General features: G+C 34.4%; 2 protein-coding genes and 1 long non-coding RNA gene across 8 annotated transcripts; 2 read left to right on the plus strand and 1 right to left on the minus strand.

The window, feature by feature from the left end:
- The first annotated feature begins 1,082 nt into the window (after window positions 1–1,082).
- On the plus strand, window positions 1,083–4,086 carry LOC109007765 (uncharacterized protein C24B11.05-like). Of its 5 annotated transcripts, none has more exons than XM_018987596.2 (8): window positions 1,083–1,101; window positions 1,896–1,961; window positions 2,194–2,259; window positions 2,342–2,439; window positions 2,564–2,692; window positions 2,772–3,068; window positions 3,176–3,241; window positions 3,809–4,083. In XM_018987596.2, exons 2-8 carry the CDS (start codon window positions 1,910–1,912, stop codon window positions 3,962–3,964), a joined length of 864 nt encoding a protein of 287 aa, XP_018843141.1. In that variant the 5' UTR covers window positions 1,083–1,101; window positions 1,896–1,909; the 3' UTR covers window positions 3,965–4,083. The 5 variants fall into 5 exon arrangements, with proteins under 5 accessions (XP_018843141.1, XP_035551416.1, XP_018843140.1 ...); XM_035695523.1 differs by lacking the exon at window positions 1,083–1,101 and adding an exon at window positions 1,298–1,509 and having other exon boundaries at window positions 2,567–2,692; XM_018987595.2 differs by lacking the exon at window positions 1,083–1,101 and adding an exon at window positions 1,316–1,509 and having other exon boundaries at window positions 3,809–4,086.
- A 339-nt stretch (window positions 4,087–4,425) lies between these two features.
- Window positions 4,426–7,106, minus strand: LOC109007766. Its single transcript, XR_001998856.2, has 3 exons — window positions 6,913–7,106; window positions 4,629–4,697; window positions 4,426–4,495 (listed from the first exon to the last, which is right to left on the minus strand). It is a non-coding gene; the product is annotated as an uncharacterized LOC109007766 (long non-coding RNA).
- An 8,025-nt stretch (window positions 7,107–15,131) lies between these two features.
- LOC109007763 (protein phosphatase 2C 32-like) lies at window positions 15,132–23,300 on the plus strand. Of its 2 annotated transcripts, XM_018987590.2 has the most exons (5): window positions 15,132–15,203; window positions 15,754–18,361; window positions 19,677–19,790; window positions 22,201–22,465; window positions 22,987–23,300. In XM_018987590.2, exons 2-5 carry the CDS (start codon window positions 16,148–16,150, stop codon window positions 23,100–23,102), a joined length of 2,709 nt encoding a protein of 902 aa, XP_018843135.1. In that variant the 5' UTR covers window positions 15,132–15,203; window positions 15,754–16,147; the 3' UTR covers window positions 23,103–23,300. The 2 variants fall into 2 exon arrangements, with proteins under 2 accessions (XP_018843135.1, XP_018843134.1); XM_018987589.2 differs by lacking the exon at window positions 15,132–15,203 and having other exon boundaries at window positions 15,293–18,361.
- Window positions 23,301–23,948: the final 648 nt, after the last annotated feature.

Genomic DNA, 23,948 nt, shown 5'->3' on the forward strand with positions numbered 1-23,948 from the left:
TTATATATATATTTTTTTTGACATTATAAAATATTTAAAAATAAATAAAAAATTATAATATTATTAAAAAAATATTTATTTAATCACTAAGTAAAAAAATTTTAAAAAAATATAGTGGGATAAAAAATATTTAAAAAATTAAAAAAAAAATATAACAGTATCGGTAGCGATGAGAGTAGCTTTTTCGGAATGATATTAAGAAGGCGTGCAAATAGAATTATGCTTAATTTCTAAATTATGCTTAATTAAGACGCCTTAATTTCGAATCTTTGCTGTTGCCAGCACTGTCCAATATTGTAAAGAGCATCTTGTTCCGGCGAAACGAATTTTGTCGTTCTAACATCAACTTTCCACCTTAAGTACACTTGCCAACCTGCAACTGAATGGATGGTCAGGATTCGACTTTGGAGTTGATGCAAGCTCTGGTTCATGGCCACGTTAAAAGGGCAACATATATATGCAATGCAGCCGACTTGAATATTGCAAAAGACAGGATATCTTAAGAGGTCCGATGCTATATATATGTATATTATTATGCAGAATGCATGTTATCATGTCCTCTATCAGAATATAACATATATATATATATAGCTATTTGATAGTTTTATGTTCCATTATGCCTTAGAAAAAAGAATAATCCTCATCTTTAATACCCCACTTATAGGTAATATCTCACCCACATATCCATGATTCCAAGATACCCCACCAGGCTGAAAGTATTCGCATGCAGTCCTTTCACTAACATATACAACTCCGTATCTTTTTGTTATATATGGATATGCCTTAGAAAATTAAACCAACTCATGATCCATGTATGAGTGTGTTGTGATGAGAGAGATCTCTCATATCAAGCATATATATATATAAATGACGATCGAAAATGATGGGTAACAGAAAGCAACATGACTCTCATACAATGTATACCAAAGAATTAAAGATAAATATGCTTAACACCTCAGACAAGATCGCATGCGTCACTTCTCGCATTCCTCATTCAGATCGGTGGGGCATCATATACTGTACATATGTATAAATAAGCCCCTCTTTGTCACTATTGAATAACGTGTGATCAGAGCAGTTATATCTTTATACTATTTGAAGGTACCAAAGATATATTATGCTTTCTATTCTTAAGGCCGAGGAAAATATCTTACTATTATTTTTTATTAATTATTATTATTATTATTTAATATTTTTTCATTATTTTTTTATTACTATTCACAAAATACATATTTCACTACCTCAGGATATTTATTAGTGTATGTATAAATATATATGTACATATTTGTTTTCTTCTATGTATGCAGTAGTAATTTAAGAGTATTTCTGTGTTTGTGGTTAACATTGATGGATTTGCATTGCTTTCATCATAATTTCCATGAAATTTGCTGAATATGTTGTCCTAATTTCAAATCTGGGCTGATTAGATTATCAATTATTTATATTGGAAGCTTTGAGCCTTGAACCTATTATATGCTCTTTCATTGCATTTCTTGAAAGGTTCATCAGGTATTTCTTTCTCTTCTCCTCATCAAATTTGGTTTGTTTCCTTCCGAAATGGTTTTTAATCATAGATCTCTTCCCCATCTTCTCCTTTCTTGTCATAGTTGTTTGATTTGATGAATCTTATCGTGGACTAGATCAAAATTAAGTTCATGATTCTCGAATATATGAGATAATAAACGTAAATAACTAAATGATGGATATAATTTTTAGATGGCCGCATGTTCATCACTGCAAGCTAGGATTGGTAGATGTTTATATGATAAGAGACTGTTTTCCCTTACCTTCAGAGTTTATGTGAGGGAAAGACATGAGCTTTATAGAGTAGGATTTTCTAAACAGATTCCTCTAATCAGTCTTCTGCAATCTTATGAAATGGAACATTCTTGCAGATACAGTCTTGAAGATGGATTCGGTTCGGAGGTCCAATGCAGCTAAATATGAGTGCTTGCTCTTTGGTATGGAAACTTTCTAGTCAATTTAATTATGTTCTATCATTGCTTTAATGGATGTCTCCCATTTGTGTGTGTAAGCAAATTTTAATGTTTGATCAACCAAATTGGATAAGAGATTGGAAAATTTGAAATAAAAGTGCATCCATCACCATTTAAAGTGGACAAAAAATCCTTTAAGATGATGAAGTTTGCATGGAAATTTTAATAACTAGTGGATACCAAACATGTTCTGCAGATATGGATGATACTCTGTACCCCATGAGCTCAGGTATCAACTTGGCTTGCCGCAAGAACATAGAAGGTATGACTGTCAACAGATATTATGATGATGGTGGTGGTGTTATCATTACAAAGATAATAAAATTGAGCTTTTAAAATTGCAGAGTTCATGCTGCAGCATTTGCACATGGAAGAAACTGAAGTACCAAGGTTGTGCTTGGAGTTGTACAAGGAATACGGGACAACAATGGCGGGTCTAAAGGTAAAAATACAATAGACATGGATTTGTCCAAAGTTTTTTCTGTCAATATCTCAAGGATTTTCCTGAACTAATTCGAAGTTGTTCATGGTCGATATATTCATAAGTTTTAGTCTTTCCTAACCAGCAGGCTCTTGGTTACGAGTTTGACAACGATGAGTTTCATGCTTATGTCCATGGAAGACTACCCTACGATGTCCTCAAGCCCGATCCAACTTTAAGGAACCTTCTACTTTCTATGCCACAGCGCAAAGTAGTACGTAAAAATCATATCTGTTCATGAAAAATACTGCAAGAAATTGGTGATTCTACGGCTATTTTCTGCTGGTTTTCAGATATTCACTAATGCGGACAAAGCGCATGCAGATCAAGTTCTGAGCAGGTTGGGTTTGGAAGATTGTTTTGAAGGCATCATATGCTTTGAAACTCTTAACCCTCCCCTTGAACCAGTTTCTCATTGCATGGACGTGCCAGATGGTGATGATGATGATGATGCTGAACTCACAGCAGGCGCCGAGGCCAATGTTCCTGATTGTGCAAAGCTCAGCTCTTGTTCACGTGTTCTCTGCAAACCCTCTGTGGAAGCCATTGAAGCTGCTATTCAAATTGCAAATTTTGACCCCAATAGAACTGTAATATGCGAAGCACATCTCATTTCTTTGAAAGCTATTGATCTTACTTGGTGATTTAAACATCGTCGGAGTGAGTGATGGAGGTCATTTTTCTTTTCTTTTCTCAGATTTTCTTCGATGACAGTGCTCGAAACATTTTGAGTGGGAAAGCAGCCGGACTTCATACTGTTATCGTAAGCCCTATGTTTGGTTTTTATTTGTAAAATACTACTGTTAAAATATAAAATAAATAATAAAATCTACATATTTTCACTAGTTTAAACTTTTAAGATAAATAATAATTTGACATAATATCAGAATAGAGGTCATGAGTTTGAACTCTGACTCTACACTCTATCATATTTAATTAAATATTCTACGTGTTAGGCCACTCATTAAGGAGAGGTCTAGCCCGTACACGAAGGAGAGTGTTAAGATATAAAATAAAAATAAAATCTACATTTTCTTATTAGCTTAAACATTTGAGACAAAGAGTTTCACACATATCATACCTTTGAAAGTCTTAAACAAGGATAACATGATATATATACGTTCTTCAATTCTTTTACGACTATTTTATAACTTTATTTAAAATAAAAAGTACTCAAGTAAAATTAAAATTACTTTTAATAAAGTGACACAATTATATTGACTGATTATGAGTTATAAATATAGTTATAAAAGAGTTTAGTTGTACCATTACTCATGAGAAATAGAATAAACATTTTTCGTATTTAATGAAAGCAAGATTATTGATACAGGTGGGGAGCTCGACACTGGTCCCTGGTGCAGATCATGCCTTGACTAGCATCCACAATATCAAAGAAGCACTACTACCTGAGATACGGGAAGGTGAAGAAGAACAGATTGAGCAAGTTATTCAGCCCAGTGCTGTTCCAACCGTTGTCCTGGCATAGTTTTCACCTCAGCCACACATTTATGTATACCTTCTCATAAAAAATTGTAGAATAAAGTACTGTATCCGGAATGCCTATGTTAAGCTTATTAAATTATCATTAAAGGATAAAGATTACAAAAATCGTAGTCCCCGAGTTGCTTTTCTTTTTGAGCAAGCCATATTCTCCAACTGGGCATTCCCAGAATGGCCTGTGAACTGCCTCCTCCAATGCTAGCTCATCGAAAATCGTCTGAATTTTCCTCACCAAAAACTAACAATATCTGATGTACAGGATTGTTGGCTAAATCATTTGCACAATAAACAGAAAAGGTGACAACTAGGAAAAAGAGAGAAAGAAACCAAGGGACAAATCAATTAACAGCTGAATCAACCATCTATAGGCAGCTCTCCGCAATTGACATTGTGCATGGCACCCAAGAAGTATATGACCTGCTTGTCTCCTGGGATTCCAGTTTTCTCACAACATCTATTCCATCAATAAGATGTCCAAACATGACATGTCGAATCGTCGATTGTCCAACCATGGAATCTACATAAAGAAAATTCAGGACATTATCAATTAGGTGTTTTAGCCATAGAGAACCAACATAAACTACCACAGGATTCTGTATAACTATTTATATTTCCACTGAAACATGCAAGTTATAAATGGGCCAGCAGACCTGATCAGCACTGTAAACATCTGCCTATAAAAAGGCTATGGATTCGGTTAAAAGCCCATACCTTTTGACCTGAAATGAACACAGTTAAAAGATAATAAATAAAACTCATGAAACTTTTCTAATATCTCGACTGTCTTATTCAGGTGTAATGTTGGTTGAGTTCAGGCCACAACCCTCTGCTTCCACCTTTTCCAATTTGGATACAAGAAGTGTTTCATCTCATCTCATCTTAACTTATTTTATCATTACAACTTTTTCAAATTCTCACACAAAATATAATAAACAATTCAATTTTTTTAAATCCCAAAACAATAATAATATTAAAAAATAATATTCTAACAATATTTTATTCAACTTTCAACTTCTATCTCAACTCACTATCCAAATGGCACCTAGTATTTTGATATGTGCAAGTAAGGATCATGCGTCCTGAGAAGTCTCAAGGAGAAATGCCAATGTTCAACCTTTAGCTGGTGATTAATGCCTATTCTTTTATATTGGTATGTTACACATGCATCCAATGGGTCTTAAACCTACAATCTCACCTTCACCCATAAGAGTGGGTAGGGGAGACACTATTTGAGTATATTTTCATTTTCCAGTGGTTCATTAGCTAATTTGTAAAGCACCATGCCACCACATTAACGTTGCCATAGGATGTCAATTAGGGGTCAAAAACATTTCCAGGTTACCAAAAGACTTTCTCATCTTCAAATATTTTGGGAACAACATCTCCAGATAGGCCAATTACAATTCAACCTACAGGTTCAAGACGATTTCTACATCAAAGAAGCACTTTGTTGTCACTTTGGCCTGCAGCTCTAGATCCTAAAGTAACATACCCAATATAAGATAGTGAAACCAGATTACCCACTACAACTATAATAGCTACAAGGATTATGGTAAATATTCCTTAACACAAAATGCCATAGAATGGGTTAAAGAGTTTTAATTTAATGATTAGATTCGTTTGTTCCAGTATACATTAACCTTTTGGATAATTGATGATTTAACATGTATCAAAGCTTTTACCCCCGCTTCAATTAACTATTCCAGGAAACGGGCTGAGACCACACAGGAAGGTGAGCATTAAGATATTAATGAAATTGATTAGTAAGAAGATAGTATTTATAATGCATATGCTCATCAGCGGACATGTGTCTCTCTCATGAGAATTTTGGCCTCTGTTGAAGGAAACTCCGTCTTCCATTTTTGAAGACAGCAATCGAGACTCTCATTAGCAATTACCGCAAGCATAGTGACAATAACGCACTTACAGTTGCCATTGAGTTGCAAACCATTCTTTGAAACTTAATTGAAGGTGTTCTTGCAATTCGAATGACAAGAAAACTTGAGGTATAGCAAGACCTTGATGTAAATGCTCTTGCAGAGCAGTTTAAAGTAGGAACTTGAGAGTGTGAAATCATCATTTGTTCTAAAAGCTTAAGCTGATAGAAAGAGATAGATTTTATTATTTATTTTATATCTTAACATTCTCCCTCACGTGTGGGTTAGACTCTCCCTCAATGTATAGTCCAACACGTAAAATATTTAATTAAATGGGATAAAGTGTAGAATTAGGATTCAAATTTAGGATCTATGCTCTGATACTAAGTGAAATCATCACTTATTCCAAAAGTTTAAACTAATGGAAAGAGATAGATTTTATTATTTATTTTATATCTGGAGTAGCCTTACTGCAAACGAGTAGGGCCCGTATAAAATGTGGCATACGCACATTAGACAAGCCTTGGCTATGAATACCCTGAAAACTCAGACAATGCCCGGTTTAGTCACAGAGAGAACAAAGATGATTAATGGTAAGAGCCCTTACCTTGTATGCACTGTCTGTGGAAATTGAAATAAAAGGAATTAAAAAAGGCAAGGAATTGGATTTAACATGGCATGATTGAATATTGGTTAGTAGTTATAAATACCAAAACTTCAATGCGATGTTAGTTGATTTGAAACAGTTGGTGGGCAATACGGGCATGCGAAAAACAACCCAGTTCCAAGTTAGAAGTGCATTTCGTGTCCCTGTATCAAATCAAACAATCTTTGCAACGAATGCAGAGGTTGATTGATTGTTTCTCCGAACCACTCAAAAATTAAACATGGTTCAGAGTGCAAAGAAACAGTAAAGCGTATCTAAAGAGCCATCAATAATAATTCCATAATATTGACTGCAAATCTAAAGCACACTTGGGTTTGAGTTGGTCGGGTTTGATTTAGTAATAAAGCTGAGAGGATTGAGATTTTGAAACGAGATGAAAGTAGTAAGAACCTGAAAAATAGAAGAGTGCTGTGACAAACATCCTTTGCATTGGGACTGCAGAAGCCATGGACTCTGGTTTTTAGTCACAGCGGGATATAGGATGAATAAAAGAGAAGAGAAGCAAGTTAGAGGAGGGGTTCCCTTCCTTGTTACGAGTCGTGTGCCGATACGTGGGAAATGGGGTTGGGAGGCATTTCTCGTTTTGGTTATTTTGGTGGTGGCGCGGGAATGGATCTGCACTACGGCCCGAAATGAACATCGATTCTTCAGACAGGGGGAGGGGGGGTCTTCGAATTCTTCGCAACAGGCCACAGCCCACAGAAAGGCTAATGAATATAATTTCATGAATAATCCTCGAGGAATATTCTAAGAACAACAGTACATTGGCCACATCCATGTAGTGTAAATAGTATTATATTACAATTGTATGCATTTAAGAACTTGTCTAACACGTTTACTTTTTGTCATTAACTTGAGAGTAATTCTACATATAAGTATAAAGTATGTGAACGTCGTATAATCGTTCTGAAAAAGAGTGGGATTCACTATTAAAAAATTAATTTTTTTCCTTGTGGATCTCATGTTTTATTCTTTTTTTTTTAAATAATTATGCGCCAGTTGTACAATTTACAATTATAAATACCATTTCTCTTAACTTGATTTATTTTTTAATGTAATGGATTTTTATTTTTTCTCAAAATAAAAAAAACTAGACCAAAATATTATGTGGCCTTGTCATGGGGCGGCGCCTTAGGCAATGACCTAAGTGGCCTTACCTTTAGGCCGGTTGACCTTCTTTATAATACATGGTTAGTTGATACTCCTATGATCTATATTATCTTATAGTATTATGCAATCTACAACTAGTTGATTTTATCCATAGAGGAATAATTTTCTTTATTTTTATATTTTTTCATCTTCAATCATACTTAAAACTGATCAATAAAAACAATCACTTTAAAATGTGACATGTTAATTTATCTCACTAAAAATGATAAGATGTAAGGTGAAAAATAGAAATGATTTTTTTCACTTTTCTTGTGTATGCTGCCAACTATGATTAGTCCAAAGCAGCACAATAGTGTCTAGACGCGCGCTAAAAAAAATGAGCATTTGTGACAGATTATTTACTATGAGAGTGATCATTTGAGACAAAAATAGATTTATTTTAATAAAAAATAATCATTTTCATAGAAAATAATTGACTGTAAATAAACAATTTTCTTGTAACTAGCTTCAATCAGAAACTTTCGTTTTCTTGGGAGATATGAAATACCTAAATGGAGCAAACTCATGTTGTGAATTTTATATAATTCCATCATTTCTTTAGACATAATAAGAGGCAATCATGATGTCATAGCACATTATAGTCAAAACCTATCAACTTTTGGCAAGTAATCAACCCAAACATCTTTTAGTGGATCTGCAACCGAAAAAAAAAAGTTTGATTAACCTTGGATTAATGTATTTTTTAATAATTTTTTAGGGAAAAAAAAAACATATATTTTTAGTCACCACTTTGGGTGTAATCATGGTCCATCCATACCTCTTCTTAATTCTCCTCCCTTCCTTAAGAAGTAGACTTTGCTTTCCTTTCTTTTCTGCCTAGGAAAAAAGCGTCCTATTTAGTGGATAAGTGGCTTGGAACGATTGCAAACCAGTAAAAATTAAAGATTCATGAATAAATTCCACTATATCTTATAAATTACTAATTTCTTTTTAGTGCACGTCCACAAACTTTTAATTTAATGATAAGTTGAATGAAAGCGTACATTTGGCTGATAACTTGTATTATCATGTCGAGTTCAAATTGTGTTAAGTCAAATTTGTATTTTAAATAAATTAATTTAATTCGACATATTTATTGATTGCGTTTGGATGTTGAACTGAGTTGAGATGATAAAATATTGTTAAAATATTATTTTTTAATATTATTATTATTATTTTGATATATAAAAAAGTTGAATTGTTTATTATATTTTATATTAAAATTTAAAAAAATTATAATAATGAGCTGAGATTAGTTTATGAACCAAACGAAAAGTTAAACTTGTCAAACCTTTTAATTTAATCTTAAGCAGAATTAAATTTGTGTGAGATTTACGAGTTGTAACAAAATTATCAATTCTAAATATCATGTATTTAGTTTAGCTCATTTTAAATGAACTCAAATGGCTTATAATTTTGACTTATTTTAGGTCATAACCCTTAACTCTAATTTGTTAATATTATAATGTTGGATTAATGTCAAACTTACTAATTAGGTAAAAAGCTACTAATCCTAGGGTCTCGTTTGGAATTTGGACTGAATTGAGATCAATTTAATTCAATCTAATTTTAAGTTGAGTCTAACATCGAAACATCCAACTCTCAAATCACTAAACTCATCTAAATTCAAAACTTCTAAACTCATTTTAACATCTAAACACATCTAAACTCATCTTAGGTAGGTCTCACAAAACTCAATAATCCACCATCTCAACTTATTATTATTCATAAAGAATTCAACTCAACATCCAAACGGAACCTAAAGTAAACTTAAGTGAAAGTGTCAAAGAGACAATGGTTAATTTATGATTATTTGTACGAATGTGAGTGACAAATTAAGAGGTAATTATAATCTATAAGAAAAATAAATATTTTCAATAATTTCTTACTGTTTATTTTGAAGCTTCGTTTTCAATGTACGTGGATAGGTTGATGGATGAGCTTTCCGCTACGTACCTAAGTCCAAATAATTCAAAATATTATAGGTTAGACTTTGGTTCATGAAGATGCCCACTTCCACCAACTTTCCTACGCAATGTCTTTATTCTATTGGGGTTTATATATTAAACTATTACGCTCATAAATCTTGGAAAATCTAATACTATAATTATTATTAAAAAAACATTAGTATATGAAAACAATATTTTTGGTCTGAGCAAAGAGATTTATATTCTAATGGCGTTGAAAAGAGTACAAGTGGGGACAGGTTCGACTTTGCTTCTTTGTCGCCATCATCTAGTGGGTTTGGTCAACAATGTGAGAGGAGTGGGTGCTTGTGGAGTCGGTCCTTGCGTATTAGGCGGCAGCAGCGGCAGCAACAGCATCAGCTGCATCACTTTTATTATTCCCTTTTCTTCTGACTTTTTTTTTTCTCTCTCTCTTTTTTACATTATTATTGGATGAAGCTTTGCAGTTACACTTAATTTATTCAAATTGCACTTAATTTTGCTTACCTAGTGGAACCAAAATTTAGTCCACCACCCTCACAAAGTAGGAAATCGGAATATATATATATACATATAAAAATAATTTTACAATATGATATATCATATTAAGATATATCACTTTGTAAATTTATATATCAAGCCATGATTTATATCATCACTTGTAATAAAAAGTTGCGATTGATGAAAGATGATAATTTAATTGACTATCATTTAATATGCACTTAGGATTGGATCAAAATTTATGATTATTTTGGTCTGAATTTTAAGAAAGAGTAAGAGAAAGATAAATACATGAAGATAAATATTTTAGCTATAAAAAAATTACACAAAACTAAATTCATAAAATGACGTGATTTGATATCGTAAGTTAGATTGTAGAATTATTTTTATATTAAAATAGATTTAACGGATCATATAAATCAACGTCATTTTAAGAATTTAATTTTATGTAATTCCTTCTATATAAAACTTTTAATGAAATTTTATCGTGCTTAAAGCATTCGCACATGTAACAATAAATACTATACATGCACGTTCGTGATTACATGGTTGTACATCAATCATTCAGGCCACTGATCAAGGAGGTGGCATACATCGAGCTCAAAGTGGCATATACGCACGTACATATGGTTTAAGTGCATTATAGTTTCTTACAACAAGATCATTGTTCTGCATCTGGGCGTATCCTCCATATATGTATGCTTGCCACTGAACTCAGATCAGACAATAATGCTGCAGTCTTTGGATGTCTTTTTTTTTTACCCATATTTAATTTAAAAATTATATTTACAGTCACTTTTATATATTTTTTATACACTATACTATTGTAATTGGCTGCATTAATTTTTTTAATATAAAATAATTATTCTGACTAATCACATTAATATCATGTATAATATATAAAAATGAGTTTATGTAACATAACTCAATTTAATTTGCAGCTTGTTTTGTTTTTCTTGGATCAAAATCTCGATGCATATATGGATGGCAATGTCAGGAAATCTCGTGCGTTGAATTATTGAATTCAAAAGTACCCTTCTATTCGCAGAATGCCACCAGAAATTGAAGAACAGCAACTATAATTAAACCATTTAAAAGCTTCGTCTAAGTTGTATTTAATGTCCCACGTTTCCCATGACTCCATTTTGATATGGGTTTCTAAAAAAGAAAAAATAAATAAAAGCTTCTTGTTGTTTTTGGGTTTTGAATCTGAGATGTGGCAGTCAAACCTTCCATCTAATCAGAAAATTATTTATTGTAAGTGTAGAAAATAAATTGATTAGTATATAAAAATAATTAATATTTACAGTGTTAGAATTTTAAGAGTCGTGTATTTTTTTTAAAAAATTTAAAAAAATTTAAAATTTACATAAAAAAATTATTTTTTAATAATAAATCTTACTTTTATTTTAAAAAATGCGTGAAATTTATATATTTTAGAAGTGTATCTAATATTACTGAAAAAAAAAATATTGATAGCCTCACGGGTAAGAATTCATAGACTTTTTACGAGGGTGTTTATTTATTTTTACTGTTCACGACCCAGTTAACGTGAGTTTTAAAAATTAAAATGAGAAAAATAGATAAATTAGGTGATTCTATAACGTCTATTATTGTCTCATTGACATATTTAAATTAAAAAGAAAAAGGATAGTTGTACACATAAACTTCAAATATGTATTGGTAAAAATAATGTTGAGTTCTAATAATAGATTTTTGGTGTAAAGGGATTTTTCCTTCACTTATAAGCTCATTAGGTGCTCGACTCAGAGTCATGAACCTCGCCTTGATACCCGGCCCCAGGGCCTAAATTTGCCCGTAAAGCAACTCATCTGTAAGGAAAAGTAAGCAATTATGGTTGATGGGATAGACAAGACTGACGCCACTCGGCCGCATCCAATTCATAGGGATTCGTACATGGCAGAATGGGAAAAATTGAGAACCTTTAATCTTCTGATAAGGGAACATTGATGAAAGGCCAACATGGCTTGTAGAATAAAACGATTAGGAAGTCATGTCGCATTAATAATATCACTATTAGAGCAACACGCTACATTAATGACGCTATCATAGAGTCACGCCGCATTAAATGATCTTGACAAATGGAACAGTAGTGAGAACATAGGTCTCATGGGGGAAGGCACGATCTGTCTCCTATACTCTTGGTATAAATAATAATTTTCAGGTATGAAAACTCTATGATCTCTAAACTTTTTAATTATTTACAAATTTTTAAAATACTCTACTGATTTTGACATCGGAGACTCTCTGATTCCAATGCCGTCCTCTCTTAGCTGCTTTCTTTTTCGTTTTTTCAGGCCTAACTTTGAATATATGAGTTGCTAGAATTTGGTTTAAAGATATACAAAACACGACGTTATGGCATGGAGTTTGATGATATGAGATAATTGAGAAAGCTACTTGGAAAGTGGGGGAAAATCGACTACGAAATTTGTGTATATATAATATTATTGGTAGCAATCGAAAGCTAGAGAAGTAAAAGGAGGGATTTAAGGAGAAATTTTAGGAGATAATTAGTAGGATATTTGTGAAGTATGTTGACTTTTTGGAGACATATAATTAGGAAATAATTGATTGAAATAGGAGATTCGGTGGCTGACTAAGGTATTCATTCACGCACCATCTTCAGGACATAGGATTCACGAGGCCAAAAATAAAAAGACATGACAATGTTAGGGACGCATTTTTTCTTTACTATAAAAGTCACTTTGTAAATTGAAGTTATAATTTTTCTTGTGACATGATAAGTATCCCATTATTCCAAAATAAATTATTAAAATAATATAAAAAAAATTATTCAGTAATCAGTAAGTTTTAAACCAGGAAAATACTATAATTATAAAAAAATTATACAAAAATAATCTCATAAACTGATATTACTTGATATGAATTTTTAGATTATAAATTTATTTTTATTATAAGATAGATCTAATAGATCAGATTAATTTATAGAATTACTTTTATGTAATTTTTTTTTTTAATAAATGTAACAATACTATTTAAACAATTGTACAAGAAATTTGAAGGTTAAAGAGGCATCCATGTGGGATGGTTGGATCCAATTGACGACCAGGCTAGAGTATCCCAAGAATTAGCCACCTAACGGTGGTGGCTGGCTCTCAAACCATCTAATGATTCGATGAAATGCTTAAATTATGAGAATCACTTGATTCACTAGTCAAGTAGTCAATTTCATTATAAAGGAGTGGTCAACCACCCCCATCCATCATCATTTTCTAATTTTTTCTTTTAGAGTATTTATATTGGGTTCTTTTTAATTTTTTTTTATAATTTAATTAAAAAGTACATTTTTTAAAGTTTTTCTCTAAATTTTACTTATCTTTAAAAAACTTTCTACATCTCATTTCCTATTCTATTAAAATAATATTTCTCTACTATTTCTTTATTACTTTTTTCTCGCTTCTATTTACAAATTTAACTAAATATTTTTTCTTATGTTTTGAACTATTACTCTAGTGAATATTTTAAATAAAAAATTAAATTATTTTTAATATTTGTTAATATTTTTTTATATTTCCGTAGCTATTTAAATTATTTTTAAAATTATTATTTAAAACTATAACAAATATGAGTATAAGAGAAAGTATAGATGATTGGAAGAATAATTAATTTAATTGAAATGAATAAAGTATTAATAAAAGTGATTTAGGAAATGACCACTATTTATTTCTTAAATTTTATTTTTAAAATAGGGATTGGGATAGAGGGAGGTTTTGAAAATATTTTCTAAAATTTTCCTCAAATTATAGAAAAAAAAAGTTACGAGGAAACTAATGAAAATGCTGTTAGTGGGCAGTCTTCAATCACCAAAGAGAGTCCTTAACAACCTAATGGCTGGTGTGGTTGACTTGACCGAGTTTTTTCTATTTTATTTAAATTTTAGAATTAAATTGATGGATAATGTTTTTTGAACCGACGCTTTTGATCTCCATTTTGTATTTTTTTTTTGTATTTTTATTAATCTTTTTTTTTTAAATATTAAAAACACAGAATTACAAAAAAAAAAAAAAAGAAAAAAAAGAAAAGGAAGTGATCGGTACAGTCTACCGATCGAGATGGTCGGTCTCATCCTAAATTTGATACTCGAAAATTAAAGTGACCACGTGGAGTCGTGGACTATGCAAGATTGTAAATCTCTATAGTAAAAAGTTTATAATATTGATATTTCTTTAAGAAAACATATCTTAGTTATGGAGATCTCAGGGACATACTTCATGCTCTCTTGAGTTTGTCCAATGAGTCATTGAGGCGATTTATTTGTTCATCTTTTAGAGAAATGAAACGAATAACAGATTGGTGCAGTTGGAATTTACTAGTGAAAAAAATATATTTATGAAATAATAAATTGGCATTCATTTTCATTAAGCGAAATGGGAAATTAAATTCAAAATAGAAACTAAATTATTTTGGAGAAATTACATTTACAATTTTAGAATATACAAGTACTACATATTTTTTTTGAAAAAAATGAGCAAATATAATATTTATATAAAAAAATTATTTTTTTAATAATATTATTACTTTAAAAAAAAAAACACGACTTACACATTTTAAAATTATATCAAATAAAAAAAAATCCTCATATTTTTCTCATTTTTCAAATTTTGGTGACAAGATAAGCAGAAAAGAAAAGATGGGTAAGATTTTTTTCCCCTCACTAATTTTGGTGGGGACAGGAACCTCTGGTCCCCCCTACATTCATCCCTGGCAGTGCTCTCTCGGAGAAGTATCACCACCTCCTTCTCACCGAGTCAATTCAATCCTCTCCCACCATAACTATTTACTGAGTATTTGTGAATTGTACTGGTTTTATAGCATTGGAATTTTGTTGACTAAAATTCAGTTTCATTTCTTTTATCCTTCAATGAAATTACGGTAAAACAAAAATGGTGGCGTCCCCACCTATCCAATTTCATTGATGAGAATGATGATGGGGTTAGTGGTTATTTATTGACTCCAACACCACCAATACACAGCCCAATCATTCGCTGAAAAATCTTATAGAATTAAAGGCAGAGAAATGAACAGTTCCTCCTTCTCAATGTAATTATAATATTATATACTTTTGTGGTTTTTATCTTTTGATTTTTGTATTAATTGTTTTTGGGTTGGAGTGGGTTTTTATTTTATAGTATTTACCCTCCCAAACCATTTGAAAACCCCGAGACAGAGACTCTGCTTGGTGAACTCAACTTTGATTCTTCATCATCATCAGACCAAATCCCTATTTTTTTATGTATATTTTCTCGACTATAAATATGTTTCAACCGATACCCACATTTTCTCTTCTCCTCTCTGCCCTGCTCTGTTCTGCTCTTCCCCATTTAGTCAAAATACGTACTCCAGCTTTCAATCTTTGATTTCTCGCGATAAAACTATTTGCTGTAGGCTTTTTTTTTTTGTTTTTTCCTTTTTAAATTCCCTTGCAACGCTGTGTTAGCGTTTTTCTCCTATTGTCCGCAATCTGCATGATTCAATCATATGGGGTGTATTGCTTTTTCTTATTTGGATATTTGTCAGATTCCACAAAGATAATCTGAAATGGGTTTGTGTCTTTGTTTGTTTCTGATGTGTTCCATTCATTGATTCACAGTCCTTTGTCGCTCCTAGATCTGTTTGCGGCTCTGCTCGATCCACTGCTTTATTCTTGCTTTACCACTATCCACAAGGTCAGATCATGGGATTTTACCGTTTGTAGTTGTTGATTTGTTTCGATATTTTCTGCCTGCTATTCTAATTGACGAGAGAAATTTGCTGGTTTGCACTAACTGGCACACAAAAGGTTGGGTCTATGTTAAATGCAAAACACTAGGCTTTGAGTCAGAGACTGATGATGCGTAGGCACCAAAATAATAGCAAGGTGGTTCTGGGCTTTATTGGGTTTTTGCCAATTCGGCTGATTTCTTTTCTTCTATACTTGTTCATGGTGCATAGTTACATAAACCCTCCTTCTCAGAGGTATCTCTTTTAAGTTCTAAAAGTAATTAATGGGTAACGGCACTTCTCGTGTTGTCGGCTGTTTTGTGCCTTTCAGTGAGAAAAATGGCGTTGATTTAGAGTTCTTAGACCCATTAGATGAAGGATTAGGCCATTCCTTTTGTTACGTTAGGCCCTCGATTTTTGAATCTCCTGCCATTACCCCATCAAACTCTGAAAGGTATACTGTTGATTCGAGCACCCTTGATTCTGAAACTTTAAGTGGGTCATTTAGACATGACCTGATAGATGATCCCTCTGGGTTACACAGACCAAGTAAGACCATCCCGGAAACAACATTTAGAACCATCTCAGGGGCTTCTGTCAGTGCCAATGTTTCTACGGCGAGAACTGGTAACCAGAGTGCATTGTTTGCCAGCGATGTCCAAGAGCCTGCTGCATCGTTTGAAAGTACCTCCTCATTTGCTGCAATCCCTTTGCAGCCTGTTCCTCATTGCTCCGGGCCATTGAACGGATTCATGTCTGGACCTCTTGAAAGAGGCTTTGCTTCAGGTCCTTTGGAAAGAGGAGGTGGTTTCATGTCCGGGCCGATCGAGAAGGGTGTGATGTCTGGTCCACTTGATGCTACTGATAAATCTAACTTCTCTGCACCACTTGCACGAGTTCGTCAAAGAGCAGGTCTCCACCGTCTCATGAGGAGTGTGAGTGGACCGATGAGGAGCACTTTCTCCCGGACATTCTCAAAACATTCTGGGGGACATGGATGGATGCAACGGTTTTTCTTCAATCCTGTGTCTCAATTGGCCTGGCATTCTAAGGAGCCAAAGTTTCGACCAGATGCCTCACGAAACTTTCTTGATGGGGTGCCATCGGAAGGGGAATATAGATGTACTCACAATTTGCAATGGGCTCATGGCAAGGCTGGTGAAGATAGGGTACAGGTTGTGCTTTCTGAAGAACAGGGATGGTTATTTATTGGAATATATGATGGTTTTAGTGGGCCAGATGCGCCAGACTTTCTGATGAGCCATCTCTACAAAGCTATAGACAGAGAACTGGAAGGACTGCTTTGGGATTATGAAGATAAACCTATTAATGATCAATTAAAACCCAAACTCCATGAGACTGGAAAAACAGAAGCAACATCAGAGTCCAGGAAGGAGGACCAGCCGAAACCTCATTCGAGTAAAGTGATTTCTTGTAGTTTAGAGGATTCATGTAGGCCTGTAATTATCAGAGGTCAATCTTCTAACTGTGAAATAGTAGAGGAAAATGAAGAAGTTAGGAATGGTGTCGAAACCAATGGTGAGAAGCCCAGCATTTCTGGATGTGCAGCCATTTCAGTTGCAACCGCAAACTTGACTGGTCACAGCAGGAAAAGCATGCGTCTTTATGAGCTACTTCAGATGGAGCCTTGGGATGGACAGGGTTCTATGCTAGTCTCAGAGGTCGGGAACCAAAGAAAGGTTTCATGGGATTTTCAATTGAGTCGAGAAACCTCACAAGAAGATCAGGAAATATCTTGCTCATTAAACCCCAAAATCGATAGTTGTAGCCATCGGGGTGAAGATCCGACCACATCAGGTGAAGATGTTGGGGTTGGGGTTGAATCCATTAATCAAGGTGCAACTGCTCTTTGTGTTTCAAGGGAAAGACAGAATACTAGAAAGTCATTAATTGGTTCAAAGATTAGAAAAATGTATCGGAAGCAAAAGTCCTTGCGAAAGAAACTTTTTCCTTGGAATTATGATTGGCACAGAGAGGAGACTTGTGTTGAAGAGAGAATGGTGGAACCCTCAGGACCTATTAGGAGATGCAAATCTGGTGTTGTTGATCATGATACAGTTTTAAGGGCGATGGCTCGAGCTCTTGAAAGGACTGAAGAGGATTACATGGAAATGGTGGAAAAAGCTCTTGACAAAAACCCAGAGCTTGCTTTGATGGGGTCATGTGTTCTAGTGATGTTAATGAAGGATCAGGATGTGTATGTCATGAACCTTGGGGATAGCCGTGTGATCTTGGCTCAGGAAAGGCCAAATGACCGTTATCCTAATCCAAATTTTTTGAAAGATGATATGAAGTATCGAAACAGATCTAGAGAGTCATTAGTGCGTATGGAACTGGACAGAATATCTGAAGATTCTCCTATGCATAATCAGAACAGTCAGATTAACAAAATAAATAAAAACCGGGAGATTTCGTTATGCAGATTAAAGATGAGAGCTGTTCAGCTTTCCACCGATCACAGTACAAGTGTTGAAGAGGTGACATTTCTATAACAAATCTATATCATCTTGCTTTTTGGATCTGTCTTTGGCATTTCTCAATCATCTTTGGTTAAAATACACCTAGATACCATGTTGCTTGATGCAGCTCCATTAACATCCCTCAGGTTTATATTTTTATAATCATGCTCCTATGGTATCCAATTATTCAATTAAACTAGTTTCCTTTGAAACCATTAAAAAAAATTTGTCGCGGGAGAACAATTGTATATCCCAATAGATGTGATCAGAGAGAGATGTGGGTAGTGAGTGTATGGGAATCTGGGATTATGTTCATCTTATATGACTAATTTATATTGATGATTTTAACATAAAGTGAAAATGAAATTAATTGATCAGGACTACTGGATACAAAAAGGAGTATGATTAAAAAAATTTGAAATTGAGGGGAAGGCAATAAAACCACACTAAACCACAGGGGTGTAGGTGCATTTTTACCCTTGCCCTTTTCGTGATTTTGTAAATTGCTGTCCTTTTTTTTTTTGATAAGTAGCCTTCACCCCTGTCCTTGTCTGTTCATGCATATGGAAGTCATATTTATAGCAGTGATTGACTATGGCTACGGTCTGTCCTCCGCATTTTAGAATCAGCCTTTTGGTTCAGTTATACTGAGAAAACAAGAACGTATTTCTTCTAAATTACAGCCTCTTTGTTGTATATTTTTAATTTAATTTGTGGCTTTTATGTACCAAACACGTGGTTAGGAACTATTTGTGGGAAAGGCCTTGGGCTGGAGGTATGCTCCCTCCAAGTCTAAGGTTCGAATCTTACTGGGTGCAAACAATCTCTAGGGACTATCGCCTATCGGACTGGGGGATTTTCCCCTTGAATTACCCATAGTACACTTACAGGAAACTCCTTGCCAAGGGCCTGTGCACCCCCGGGATTAGTCGGGACACTGTTCCCCAACACCCGGTGCCAATAAAAAAAAAAAAACTATTTCTCATTGCACTGGAACCGTAATTAATTATTTGCTCAAGCAACAAGTAATCATCTTCCTGGTCCTGTTAATTAAATCTGAATGTCAGAATTAGTTGCCATATCCATGCCTTCTAGTGGTTTAACCAATGAGTTGCCTGAAGTTTTTGTTCATTGATTAAGTTAGACTTCATAATGAACTGCCTTCATTTAGGATTATAAAGAAATCAAACTATATTGTTTTAAATTCATTTGCCTGAAACTAGAAATGGATTAAGGAAATTAGCAAAAGAGAAATAGATGAAGGAAGAGAAAATTATGATGAAATTTTGGGATTATGTGCCAACAATTTGTGTTATTTTATTTTCTGTTGCAGGAAGTTTTCAGAATTCGGGCAGAACATCCTGATGATAACCAGGCTGTGTTTAATGATCGAGTTAAGGGTCAACTGAAAGTCACCAGAGCGTTCGGTGCTGGGTTCCTGAAGAAGGTTAGTTGCTTTTGTATTTGTTGTTTCTTAGCTGCACAACATTTCATTGAATGTTTCAGCTCAATTGCATCCATAAGATGTACATGTTATGTCTGTGTAGAAACATGCCTTTGTGCTCTGCAGTAGGCATAACTACAATGTTACTAGAGAAAAGAGGACTACATGCCACCAAGGGAACATGATGCATACTTTGTTGCTCAAGAATAGGATTTTTTTTTTTCTGAGTGCAACTATTTCTCTTCCCCTTAATCCATTAGCTGTTCCTAAAAGACAGAAGACCTCTCTCTCTCTCTCTCACACACACGCACACATACAAAACTGATCTCCCAGAACCCTTTTATATCTTTTTTTTCTCTTGTATCGATATTATTTGGTATAAATGCACAAAGCCTCCTCAAACTACTACCCAATTTGCAGTCTAAGCAATATTCATAACATTTTGCTTCAGAAAATGTGAATCGTGCAGTTCTTTAACCAGGCCCAAAGTTGAGGTGACCCATCCTTGAGCAGTAGGCATTAAAAATATATATATTTTTTTATAAGTAAAATAAGTATTATTAACAAAGATGGGCAACAACTGCCAGTTACAAAAAAGTATGCTCTATTTACGAAGGCACGCTAGAAACTAAGAAATCATGAAGTTCCATGCCATTAAAGTTCACAGCAATGGCCCAAGTACAAAGAGTCATAAAAAGGAAAATTTTTAGCTCCTCCATCGATCTCTCCTTCTCTTCAAACGTCCTCTCATTTTACTCCTGCCACAAGCACCACATGATACAAATAGGAATCATCTTCCAAATCTCTTTGATTTGGTGCACACCTCGGATAAATGTCCAACACGCCAATATATCCACCACAGATTTCGGCATAACCCATGCTAGATCCATCCTTTTAAACACCTCATTCCAGAGCGTCCTGGCTATCTCACAATGTAAGAGTAAATGATTCATCGACTCACCCCCTCTTTTACACATACAACACTAGTCTACGATGATTATCTTCTTCTTTCTCAGATTATCTGTAGTAAGAATCTTGCCTAATGCTGCCGTCCACACAAAAAAAGAAGCTTTGGGAGGGGCCTTGTGTCGCCAGAGCCTTCTCCAGGGAAACTGTGCCTCAGGCACTTGTGCAAAGACCTCATAATAGGAACGAACAGTGAAAATCCCTTTTCTTGCAGGAATTCACCAGAGACTATCTTCATGCTGAATATTTGGACGATAAGAGTACAGAAAACTATAAAAATCTGCAAAAACCTCCATCTCCCAATCCTGTGCCGCCCGGTTGAAATTGATATTCCAGTGAATACCCCCTCTTGAGATTCTCATAACTTCCGCCATTGTAGCATCTTGGGCACTTGCTATCAGGAATAGAATAGGAAACAACTCTTGGAGGGCACTGTTACCACACCATGCATCCTTCCAAAATCTGATCTTGGCACCTGATCCCACCTGAAATCTAGTGTGTCGGTAAAAAACCTCCCACCCTTTTCTAATGTACTTCCATAGCCCCCTTCCATGTGCCCCTCTAACTTATCTAGTACACCAACCCTCTCCTAAACCACCATATTTATAGCATTGTGAGGAAAAATATTAAAAATATTAAGCAGTAAGGAAAAGAAAACAATTTTTAGCACTGTGAGGAAAAAGTTGGTTTGGTTGTATCTATGATTGCTGTTTTAAACTTTCTGTTAGCGTGATTGTTACCTGGTTTGATTCCAAGTCTTTACTCTTCACTTTCTCCAAACATACAACCATGATCTTGCCATTTCTCTTTCAGCTGTCAGTCACTGCAGCTGTGTACTTAATGTTGGGTCACATTCAGTGGGATTTGGGAGCAAAAGCAGTTTAACTGATGGGGGTATATCTAAATAGTTTGCTTTGGAGATTGTGAATCATGCAGTTCTTTAGCTAGGACCAAAGTTGGGTTGTCCATAGGAGCTTTTCTGAATAGAAGTTGATCATGATTTTCTCACACCATGTAATCATGGACCACTTAGGGCTCTGTCATGGACAGGGCAGATAGCTGTAAAGTGTGACCTTAAGAGATAGATCGTATAATAATCACTCATTTTTTGGAGCATTAGACACATTTCATGGGATACACTATCAATGGTGTGATCGTCTGGATTTAAGCTCCATGTTAGGCAGTTTACTCTTGTTCCTTCAATCCGGTTATGATTCTTCCAAGAGTTACTTGGCTTGTAATGCATCTTAAGGCATAGTGTGGGACTACAATGAAGTTCAGATCATGCAACTCAAGAGGTTAATTAAGACCACTTTGCATCCTTTCATTTACTTGAAAGGGGTATCATTGATGTCTACTTTTGCAGACCCTCCATTTAATCCATCTCTCATGTATTTTTTGTGTCATTGCATTTCAACATTTTTTTAATTTCACTTGTTGGGTGCAGCCAACTTGTAATGAAGCTCTGCTGGGGATGTTTCGGATTGATTATGTGGGAAATGTTCCTTATGTCAGCTGCATTCCTTTCCTTCTTCACCACCGACTTTCCTCGAGCGATCGATTCCTAGTACTCTCCTCTGATGGACTTTACCAGTACTTTAGCAACGAGGAGGTAGTTGCCCATGTCACTTGGTTCATAGAAAATGTTCCTGAAGGTGATCCTGCCCAATACCTTATTGCAGAGCTTCTCTTTCGTGCTGCCAAAAAGAATGGTAAATTGATTAACTTACTAGTCTTTTTCATTTGGAAAGGAAAAAGAAATGAGTTAGGTGGGCAGACAAGAGTAGAATGTCTCCTCTTTCAGTTTAATATGCATGGATGACAACGTGTTGCTTTTGTATGTTCCATTAAGAACATTTCTTGCTCAAGTAGTGGGTAATTTCTGATGATGATATAATCTGTAGACTTTCTGAAAAGTTTTTGAAAGCCAGTATAGAGCTATTAGAGAGGGTTGATACCACTGGGTATGCTATTCTGCTTTATTATTAGATATAATCTCTTGCTTGAACTTTGCTTTCCTAGTCTTACACACTAAAGGTCCCCAGTTCGATCCTGGGCTGTAACATCCCTCGTATGTTTATTTAGCAAAAAAAAAAAACTTTGCTTTCCTGAATTAGAGACTAATTAGGACAAAAGACCATGAAAGAGAACCCTAATGATGGATGGCAGTAAAAATGATCTGCTTGTATTTGCTTTGTCATTCTTATGAGTGCTTCCGGATGATTTTTTGCAGGAATGGATTTTCATGAGTTGCTGGATATTCCACATGGGGATAGACGCAAATATCATGATGATGTTTCTGTTATGGTGGTTTCACTGGAGGGAAGGATCTGGAGATCATCTGGATAGTTGCTTCACGTCAACTCTTTTATTCTTCTTCTATTTTGGGGGGTTCCCCCCTCTTTCTCTCTCGGCTAGCTTTGTTCGCATTTGCACATAGCCTCAACAATGTCACAGTTTTCAGGCAAGGTGTAAAACATTTATGAATTTCAGAACTTGGAATTATACTCTGGACATTTTTGGAAATAGAAGTTCATTTATTCCTTCTATCCTTCGTTATGTTTAATGTTTGTAAGGCTGGAGGATCTGACACAAAGCAAGGAATCATGATCGAAAATTTATGAGATTAATTCATCTCATAAAATCAATTTTACAAGAGATGATTGCTCATTTTTTATAAACATATCCAAGATCTTGTCCACAGATAATATGAGATTATTTCTCAACACCCTCATTCACTTGCAGACCAGTATCTTTCTTGGTCCATGTCATGAGATAAGTAGTGTGAGCTTCCATTTATCCTGCAATAGTCTTTGATATCATGAAGAAATTTATAGACTTAACTTATCTTATAAAATCGATTCTATAAGAGATGATTGTTCATTCCTTATAAACATGTCCAATATATCATCCATAAACAATGTGACATTATTACTCAATAGTACCTAGCTTCCCCATGTGCACTTCTGTTCTTTGGAGTTTTGGAACTACAATAGTCCTTATATCATCAATCTGTCTAAGACTTCTTGTGAGATTGTACTTAACTCAATTTAATTGGTCAATTAAAACAGTCGGGGACAAGGCCATAAGCAGAAAAGCCTTAATTATCACCTTCTGAATACCAATTATTTTTGTAGAAATTGAGGTCGAGTTAGTAAAAAGGGTATCATAGATGGACTCTCTCTCTCTCTCTCT

This window comes from Juglans regia, chromosome 11 (genome assembly GCF_001411555.2).
Source record: "Juglans regia cultivar Chandler chromosome 11, Walnut 2.0, whole genome shotgun sequence".
In the NCBI taxonomy this organism is placed as follows: Eukaryota; Viridiplantae; Streptophyta; class Magnoliopsida; order Fagales; family Juglandaceae; genus Juglans; species Juglans regia.